Below are 10,788 nucleotides of genomic sequence, written 5' to 3' on the forward strand. Positions count from 1 at the left end.
GAAACACAAATTGAAACAGAGAATGTACAACAGAGAGAAATTCTTGCCCGCTGACGCAAATTCAAACTACCCCCCTAATCTATCACACATCTATACATACGACTCTTTTCTACAAACATACATACATGAAGTGTTTAATCCACAAGTTTCACTGGTGCTCTGTGACGCTTGGCCCTCTTGAATTGTCTAGCAGTTTTAAAATCAGACCTTCAGATTATCTGGGAAAATCAGATTGACTATTTAAAAGCTGATTGATTTTATAGTTTTTGTATGGACTTGATCGATATTGTGGAAAGTTGCGGTCCATGAAGTCCATAAAGATTAGACTACAGAGTGAGCTCCACGTCTGCCAGGTAGATTATGTATCTGGCGTTGATTGTGTTGTTATTTCTGAAATCTACTTGTACTGGCTCATGACGCTTTTGAGGAAGTCTTCAAAGCGTGGGACAGCAGCCTCTTTGGGGGGCTCATCAGCAGCTTTCTCCTCAGCAGCGGCAGGCGCATCAGCAACAGGGGCGGTCTCGGCGCGACGCAGGCGGCAGTTGTAGTCGTACTCAGGGTCACAGTCTGGGTCGGGCAGGATTATGCCATCCTTCCCTGGCTTTGGTGCCTCAGCGCCGGCGGGTGAAGCAAACTTGCCGCAGTTGGGGTCGAATGGATGGCAGAAGGGCTTGGCTGGAGCCTTGATGTCGGCCTTGGCCTCTGGGCCAGACTGCACTGGGGTGCAGTCTTTGTCATAGTGCACATAGCAGTCGTAGCCTTCCTTGGTCTTGCCGCGGACGCCGAGCTTGTAGCGGACCTGGTTGATTGATTGATTTGTGTTTTTGTTCAGATGCAAAGCAGATCGAAGATAGCAAGTGAAAGCATTATGCAACACCCATTTCAGCCACATCATTTAATACACCAAATGAAAAGGAATAAAAGATTAATAGAACCATTCAACAAGCAAGACTACACTAGATTAGTCAAAACATTGAACTATTCAATCCTAGTAGTAGGACTTCAAATTCAGACCTGGTGCTCGGGCAGGCTCGGAGCGGGCTTGCGCTGGGCAGCAGCAGCCACCAGTATGCAGAAAGGGTTATAGCGAGGGTCGCAGGTCAGAGGAGCAGGAGGAGGTGCAGGCTCCATCTTGGGGGCGTACTCCAGCACAGGCTTGGTGAGGCCGGACAGCTTGGTGGCAGTCAGGGGGTTGCAGCCAGCGTCAAAGAGAGGGTTGCAGTGTTGCTCTTTAGGGGCCTCCTCTGCAGCGACGGGAGCAGGAGCAGGGACATTGGTCACACACAGAGGATCGACAGCTGGGTCACAGCTCGGGTAGAGCAGGTGGTAGTAGCCAGTGGGGGCTTTTTGGACCAGGGGGGGCATGCAGTAGGGGTCCTTGGGGTCACACTTGAGGGCGGCGTAGGATGGAGCGGGGCCAGGAGCTGGGCGGTAGCCATAAGCTGCCCTCAGGTGATACTGCAGACAATCCACATCTTCAGGGTTGCAGATCCTCAACAGCTCAGTCCTCTGCTCGGCACTCAGGAAGGGCTCCAGGACAGGGGCGTAGTAGTAGAAGCCAGTGGGGCTCTTCATGGGCATGGGCAGCATGGGGGTGAGGATTGGGGCCGGCACCTTGGCAGGAGCTGGAGCTGGCTCAGGCTCTGGGGCAGCAGCCTTGGGGACAAGGGGGAAGAGGCAGTAGGGGTCGAGGTAAGGGTTGCACAGCCTGACGGCAGCAGACTTGATGGGGGCGGGCATCACCACTGCAGCCTTTGGCTTGCTGGTGGACTCTGCGATGCACTCTGGATCATCGGAATCAGCACAGGTCTTGTAGATTTCACTGAGGTGCTTGAGGTAGTGGTTGAAGGTTGGGCCCTCCTCTGACCTGTGCTTGTTCTGCAGGTAGGCCATGTACAGACGATCCAGATCCTCGATCTAAAATACCAAGTGGAAAGGAGCCAAAATTAATAAAACTGCCCTGATTCCATATGATTTACATGCCACAGAGACATTTTAAGACTTTAAACAAAGCCTTTGATAGATGAGCAGTTTCACACAAATCCTCTGAGAGGAATGCATGTTCTTTTATCAGCTCACTGTCTCTTTACTGAAACCATACAGCCTGACTCCTAACCCACAAAGCTCTTACATGCAGCAACATGACTTGCACTAAAGAGTAGCTTAGCATATTAAGAGGGTAATTGCATATTAATACTTTTATATAACCATGGTCTGAGCAATAAAGAATATATTGCTGTAAAAAATGTGGAAAAAACACACAAAAACATAAGAGAAAAACTAAAAAAAATGAATTTTTAAAAGTAAAAACAAGCACTGTTTCACAGTCTTGACAGGGAGAAACTGAATAATTAATGTGAAACTCCACTCACTCCCTCCTGGTTGTGGCTGTCCATGAAGTACTTGTACCACCCCCAGAAGTCCGGCATGCGTTTGAACTGGGGCACAGCCAAGACGGGGACATTCCTTCTGTTGCGAACCAGCCCCGTCAGGCTCTCCATGGCCTCGGCTTTCACATCATCAGACACTGCAGGCACTGAGGGGAGTGGAGAGGGAGAAAGTGATTTAAATTAAGCGTGCTGGTGCCAGAATTTACAAATGAGTGTGGAAGATGTATATTCTTATGTCCTCACACTCACGATGATCTTAGCCCACTATTTTCACTATTCATAGGCACAGACAAGAGGGTCTTAGCTATCTTGCATACTTATCAATGAGCTAACTCACTCACTGTGAAAATGAACTGAACATTTATAGGAAAGAAGTTGTAACATCCTATAATGAGCAAATATTTATTGAGCTATGAAAGGAGTAATTCAACGTTTAAGGAAATACGCTTATTAGCATTCCCGTCTGGAGATAGATGAAAAGATCGACACCACTCTCAGGTCTGTACACTCAATATGTAGCTGGAACTAGCTGTTTAGCTTAGCTTAGCACAAAGACTGTAAACAGGGGGAAACAGCTAGCCTGGCTCTGTCCAAAGGTAACAAAATCCAGTGCTGCTGATGCTTAAAGCTAAAGCTAATAAACATGTTACATCAATTAACTGCTTTACTGCGATAACTTATCGCAGTCTTCATGCTAAGCTAACTGGCTGCTGGCCCTAGCTTCATATTTAGACATGAGTGGTATCGATCTTTTCATCTAACTCTCGACAAGAAAGCAAATACACTTTCCCAAAACATCAAACTATTCCTGTAAGATGTAGAAGATAAATGAGCTGAGCTTGTTTGCTTTTAGAAAGTTTGTGTAGTTTTTCTTCTGTTTGTAACTGGATAAGTTTTGTTTGTGGATAAGATGGGCAAGATGCTCCTTAATATTTGAATGGATTACATCATATTGTTTGGTGCTGGAACCAGCTAATTTGGGCCATTTTCCCACAAAAAACTACCTAAACAATGAATCCATTATCACAATCGTGGCAAATTACCAGATTGTAAGAGTGTGTTTTTGTGCCCACCAGCTGAAAAAATGAAATTCCTGATAAGGCTGAACAGCGGAAAGGAAGAATAGCCGAATGGTCCATTTTAAATGTCTATGATTTAAGTTTTTTTTTTTTTTAAGTCCATTCAGTGACTAAAAAGCCAACGTGTCCCACATGCCACGTCTCAGGTCCTCACCTTCCTCCTTGTGCTGCTCCACTGGAACGGCCCCCAGAAACTCTGTAAAACACAAGCGGCAGCCACATTAGCAGCAGCAGGGACGTTTGCTGACGAGGACCAGATGTTGAGCTTTCCCTGAACATCGGGGAAAACGCTGACCTGTTAATAAGCCCCTGGCTGAAACCCGGCAGGTGCTGGGGCTCTGGCGCCCGGCAAAGGCAGCATCCTGCCGATTAAACACCCCTCCCTCCTCCTCCAGGCCCCCACCCAGACCCATGCACGCTCAGTTAGGCTTTGAACCAGACCGGTGGAGCTAGTGCAACTACTGGGGGCCTCCTTAACCTGTAAAACTACAAAGAGTGGGCCCTCACACAAACCAATTACCAATACGCTGTAAAAGTGGAAGTTGGGAGGGAGGGGACATGTCTGTGTGCATCCCTGTTTCTTCAGAAGTTTACAACTAGGAGAAAACAGCCAAGTCAGCTGATTATGGCAGAAACTTGGGGTCCTTCTCTTGCATTAATGTGGAAAATCTCCCAAAGGAGCACTAAGAGGTGTCTTTTTAGGGCTCTCAGATTTTGAAGTACTAACCGGCTGCCATACACTTCAACATGTCATGCTTTTTTAGTGTTAACAAGATTAAGGTAGTTATTTCTCTATAATTCTGTGTCATAGATTTTTGACCTAAAAACAACAAAGTTAGTTGTACTCAGATATTTTACTTCAGTAAAAGTGGCAAAACAGTGGTGTAAAAATACTACACTGCAAATCCTGTATTCAAATCCTATTTCAGTAAAGGATTACCAGCAAAATGTACTTTGAGTATCAAAAATAAAACTATTTGTTGTGCAGACAAATGACCCATATGATTGTTATATAGTGTATATTTCAATTATATATATTATTATACATATTGTTCCTAATGTATTAATGTGTGAAAGTAGCATTTTACTGTTACTGTGGAGAGGAGCTTATCCATAGATCACACTGTACACTGTACCAGTAACAACAACCAGTAACAGTGCATCATATTATATAAACTGGTCATGTTTCCCATAGAAAATCTACATCCGCAGAGTAACTAGTAACTATATCTACCAGAGAAACATAGTGGAGGAAAAAGTACATTATTTTTCTCTGAACTGTATTTGAGTGGAAACAGAAGATATACATGGAAGTACTCAAGTTAAGTTATGTTTTAGTTTTAGATACATTCTACCAATGCCAAAAACAAAGATGATTAAATTGGTAAGAAAGAAAATAAAATATACAAAGTCACAGATAAATGTTAAATCAGTTAAAAGGTGTAAATCAAGTCTCACCTGGTAATAAAACAACAGCTAACAGGAGTCCTGTGTGGATCAGGGAAAGTGATGGTGCCATTTTCTGTTTTACTTGCTTCCTGCAGTAAAAGACAGAAACAATATTCACTGATAATGTAGCAGAACCATATTTGAGGATTGTTAACACAGTCTGAACCTCTGGCATTATACTGTATAACAATGCAACCAGACTTGGATTGATGACTGCGTCTTGTTTTTTTGTGGAGAATGTTTAAGCAAACTGTTAGATATGGAAACGAGAAGACAATGCACTCGGAACAAAGAGAGGGCTTTTATTTAACAGGCTGATGGCAAGACAATAGAGAGGATTGGGGACATGCCGTAATAGAGCCTGGATTACTGAGAAAAATAAGACTTCAGTTATGAATATCAGAATATCAAATAAAGCAACTGAACTGAACAATCACGCAGCCAAAAGCTTGAATTGTTCTTCTCCGTTGCTGCACGGATGGCTGTTGAATTACAGCTGCTGTGCTCAAAATGAGAGATTGGCTTCGACAGTTTTACATTTATGAATAAATCTGAGGACTTTCACGATTTTCATGCAAAGAGAATGATGCTGGAGTTGCAGGCAGTTGCAGTGGCTCTGTGAGCTGAAGATATATAAACTTTAGTACATGCAGCATTCACATCAGTGCTTACCTGCAAAGGTGCTGAAGTTCTGGCCTCCTGTGATCAGGAGCGGTTCTCTGGATCGAGCTTCTAGATGTTGGGGGGGGGGAGCCTGCTGAACTGTGGCTGTCTGAGCTGTGTAAACCCTCTACCTCTATGCTCCCCTGTATGGGATGGACAGGCAGGCAAACATTTTTAAGGAGCCCGCTCGATCATTAAAAACAAAAAGGCATGTCATACAGCTCTGGCGTGCTGGTAGGCACTCCAAGATTGGCTCCTACCCTGCCGTCCGTTCAACCAATAGGGATCCTGTAATTAGGAGAGGTGAGCAGCACGACTGCTCACAGCGTAGAAGCATTAACAAGGTGCCACTTAACGCCGGGTTTCTTTCCACACAGGTTTGGAATTTGGGGTCAACATGCGAGGTGACATCGTATCCGAGCCACTAGTTGATTTTGAGATTTGAAATTTAAACGGCTCCATGGGTGTGAGCTTGAAAACTGTAAGCTGTTAAATCCACACAGCTTGAGGTCTCTGTTACAGGAGAGTAGATTTAGATTTAGAAAGAAGTGCCTCTGGCTATCGCAGAGGTGGCTCATAACTAACAGTGGAAACCGTAGAGCAAGAGGTAGTCCTGGTGCTCGTGTTACGCTCTGGATGATGCACAAGAAAAAAAGACAGATAAAGTAGAACCTCGTAGTAAATAACAAGCAGTATATAACAATAGCCTTCTCTACCACTGGAAGGAAACTAAAGATATCAGTCAGATAAACCTGCTGCTTTTGGTCTGTCTCCATGAGATGAAGCGCTACAGTCTCTTTGTAGAAATTCACTGAGAATAAAAACTGTTCATGAAACGGTTGCAGCAGCCTTTTTCAAAAGGTTTCCAGACTTGGTGTCAGCCTTTTAATGTCTGCAGCCGTTTTTGTTTTCTTTGAATGCAGTTCGGCTACTCGGATGTTTTGTATAGGAGTAGACCAATACATTTTCATAAATGTAAAACATTTTCAGAAACGTCTCAGTGAGAAAACAAGCATTCTTTTGCTCGCTCTTCAAAAAGCTTGCATGTCTTTTTTATTCAACAACATGGAGGAAGCTGGAATCAGGAGACGCAGGCCTCATACGGAGGGCCCTAATTAAGCTGCTGCTGATGCCTGAATTGTGCCACGTAGCCTGTACAGCCTCCAGCCTGTATCAGGGGAATATATATGTATACTGTGTATGAGAGCCGTAACTACAAAACATTGGCTGAAAAAAAGTTGTTATTTATGTTATTTAACACTATAAACTATAAAAAAATTGGAAACTGTTCAACCTATTTTTCATACAATTCAACTGTCAGGCTATAGGTTGGTTAGTTTGAATCTGTACTCCGGTCTGTACATTTATCCATCAATTTTGGCTAACTATATCAACCATTTATCAGTAGCCTACCTGTTGGCGAAGCTTAACTATTTCAACCAAAATGTCCTTAAATTTTAGTTAACTGTCAGATTATTAACTATTTCAACCATAAAGAACTTCTATCTATGTCAAGCATTTAACAATAACTTTAGTGAATGGAAACTGTTTCAAGCATTTATCAGTAACTTTTAGCTAACATTAGCTATTTCAACCATAATTAATCCTAGCTAGCTATTTCAACTATACTTAACTATTTCAGCCTTCTATCTAGATATAACATTTAGCTAACTATTTAGCTACTTATTCATTACATTTAGAATCTATTTCAACCAATTATCAATTAATTTTAGCTACCATTTGAACTGTTTTTTCATTGTTTTCAGCTAACTATTTCATCCCTTATTAGCTAGCTGTAGTGTTGTGCTTTCTTGCTAGCCCCCACACTATCATAACCTGTGATCCGTTGCTGCAGCTGATTTTCTATGTGGATATATGTGTTTTTAATCAAATTATACATATACTGCAGGAGTACCCCCTGAGGGACAAGTACCCCAAAGTCACTGAAGTAATATAAACTTTGTATGAATGGCAGAGCAGCTTCAATTAGATAACACATTTTGATTCCTATTTGCTCTATTGAATAAAAACAAAAACAAATCAAATTATTCTGCTTCAACATCATCTTCCATTCAATTCCTAAATGCTGTTTTTTGTGTTTTTTTTTCAGTCTGTCCAATAGGACTGTGTACATCTTGCATGACTGATGGTGACTCAGACACATGGCTATGATCCCTGCAATTTACACATTTCAGAATAACCGTGGCTGTCACAAAAAGAGACAAATGGTTGTCTTCTTCAGCTTAAAGCAGAACAGCTATCAAGAGAGGTGTCTGTCTCCTCTGTGCACGGAACATTCACGGCAATTTAACAAAAAATTGTGCTAAGTACCCACAAAGCGTCTCATGCTACTTGTGAGAGAAAAGCTCATTAAAAACACAGACCCTTGTAAAAATGACGATGCCTGTCAAATGCTTTCATGGAAGCACTTTAGCTGTAGTTCAAGTTGCACGTCACATAAAAATAAATCAGCAACAGATCAGTCTGTGATTATGAATAATTAAAAGTTGTGTTGTCAAATTAGAGGAGTACGAAAAATCAAACAAGAAAGAGGATTTTTAACTTCTAAACATAGTTTATTGGCATTCCAGTGGAGAGAAAAAGAAAGCCAAGCTGTTGCGACAGTAGCCCGGATACTCAGTTTCATTTTCTGGCTCAGAGCTGTCAGTGCTTACATCAAATAAAGTTTATGAACATTGTTCCAAACATGTCAGCTTGTCCATTCAGTGTCAACATAACAGTGCTGAATGAAATCACCATTTCTGTGGTTTGTAGCTTTGAGTCAATGTTTATGTTCACAAATACTGACTCAACTGTCAGAATAACAGATAATATTTCTTTGTTGGGGAAATTTTAGCCGTGTTAGCAGCTCGGTTGTCTGGACGCGAGTGTTGGTTGGTTCACCACTTTGGTCCAACCTGAAATATCTCAACAACTGCAGGGTGGATTGAAATTTTGTGCAGACATTCACATGATGGCTTTGGTGTTCCTCTGACTTTTCCTCTATCGCCACCATGAGGCTGACACAATGGTTCAGCCTAAAATATCGATATCAAGAATTGTTTGTATTACCACGAACTTTGTTGTACTCCATTGGGGATAAAAATAAAATGGTTTTGTTGACCACCTGACTTTTCATCTAGTGTCACCATCAGGTCAAATTTCCAATTTTCAACACTTTGGTTTGGACCAAATATGCGCATAATTATTTTTTGTAAACCTCAAACGAAGCTACTTTGTGTTTAGCACCAATTAGCGATTGTGACCATGCTGAGACACTGAACTAGCATGGTGAACATGGTAGACATTATAACACGTCAGCATTGTCATTTTGAGCATGTTAGCATGCAAAGTTAACATTTAGCACCTGTGCCTGCATACAGCCTCATAGCTGTACACTCCTAATCTTGTCTAATGTCTACATTGTCCTGCACACGCAGAATTTGGGATTAATAAATAATGGGCTTTTTCACAATTGGCATTTCATTCTGGAAAGAGCATTATTTCTGTCCCTTTACAAACTGAAAGTTATATTGTGGCATGTGTGGACAGGCTTGACTTTCTAAAGCACTTTTAATGAAGTTGATCATTTCCTGCAATCACAGCCATTTTTGTTAATTGGCCTCAATCCTCAAGCCAGTGGTTCATTTTGCAAATCCCAATCAGATAGTACTTTGTGTGTACTGCTGGTTTTTGAGTGTAATTAATACCATTGTCTTGTACACAACTGTTAGAAATGTCTGTGCTGACGGCACAGTTCTGTTTTGCTGATTCTGTACTGTGAGCTGTTAAAAACCTGCAGTTTGCATTTCGTGCTCTTCAGAAGCTTCTTATCAGTCTGCAACTTGTGCTGAATAGTAATAAAGCCCAATATACTGTTTCCCAAAGCAGGGAATATTATTGACCTTCAGATCAGCGTTCTTATTGGTGCCGCTATTGCGGAAATCTCAATTCCAACACAGTTAATACTTCGGAAATGATAAAACTTACATCCCTTACTGACAAACTGAGAATGAAAAATAATATATGTTGCAATGCAGATACGAGGCGGGTCTCTCACATGTTCTGTAGGCAAGATTTTGAAGCAGGTTTCTTTTCAGACAGCAGTCTGTGTGCTGTTTACCTACAGGCTAATAGCTGCAGATGCCAACAGCACTCACAACATTTTATTACAAAAACTGTCCCGACTCTTTCTTATTCGAGGTAAGTATTGGTTTCTGTTCATAAGGCTTTTCTCCAAAGGTTTCTATATCTTCTTTTGTTTATTTGCTGCAGTATTGGAGTTGATGACACTCGTTCTGAGTCCTGGCTGATCCTATCTAGCATCTACATTCTGCACTTATTCCTGGAATAAACTGCAATACATCCCGTACTTTTAGGATTTGGCAATGAAGGGATAATTCAATAATCTTGTAACTAACCTTTTTATCACTTTGATAAAGGGCTGGGCAGGATGGCTGAAATAAATATCACAATATAATGTGATGTAATGATGTGGCAAGTGTGGGTGACTCACATCATCACATTCTGAGGTCACTTTTCTGGCTCTTATCATGGCTCATTATTGGCTTCTATCATCAATTCAACTGCAGATAATTTTCTTAATTTTGATTAATCAGCTTGTTTGGTCTATAAACTGTCAGCAGAGAGGGACAAATGTCCTTCCCAATTTTGCGATTTGTCCTTTTTTCGGCCAACAGCGAACAAGCCAAAGGTATTTGTTTCCAGTCACCTAGACCAGAGATCAGCAGACAATGTTATCTGGTAATTAATGATGTTCTGATTAATCAGCTATCAAAAGTTATCAATTAACTTTTTTCAATCAACCAGCTAGTTGGTTCAGCTCTCCTTTCCATATCACGATCTTCATCAGCAGGTGGAGTTAGAATTGACCTCTGAGCACTTTACACACTTCTAAATAATTTATAACTTACGTTTATAGACGGACCAGAAAACTGAACATCTACAATCCCAACTGGTGAGACTGTTTTCTCAGAAACACATTTATGAACAAATTTTGTTTATTTCTTATTCAAATGTCCGTGAGCTCATGGACTGCATTCACATGTGCATTTGTATGCCCGATTCTAACAGGATCCAGTTTCTTACCGACACAATGTGCAACATTTCTAGAATATTCCCCTTTAAATGAAAAATATTACCATTATTAACAAATGAATGTCTTACAAGAATCACACACCTACTGC

At 41.5% G+C, this 10,788-nt stretch overlaps 1 protein-coding gene across 1 annotated transcript; it reads right to left on the reverse strand.

The window, feature by feature from the left end:
- Nucleotides 1-397: 397 nt before the first annotated feature.
- and2 (actinodin2) lies at nucleotides 398-3,882 on the reverse strand. Its single transcript, XM_041949006.1, has 5 exons — nucleotides 3,765-3,882; nucleotides 3,624-3,665; nucleotides 2,373-2,536; nucleotides 1,015-1,917; nucleotides 398-799 (listed from the first exon to the last, which is right to left on the reverse strand). Exons 1-5 carry the CDS (start codon nucleotides 3,880-3,882, stop codon nucleotides 398-400), a joined length of 1,629 nt encoding a protein of 542 aa, XP_041804940.1.
- Nucleotides 3,883-10,788: the final 6,906 nt, after the last annotated feature.

This window comes from Chelmon rostratus, chromosome 12, assembly GCF_017976325.1.
Source record: "Chelmon rostratus isolate fCheRos1 chromosome 12, fCheRos1.pri, whole genome shotgun sequence".
Taxonomy (NCBI): Eukaryota; Metazoa; Chordata; class Actinopteri; order Chaetodontiformes; family Chaetodontidae; genus Chelmon; species Chelmon rostratus.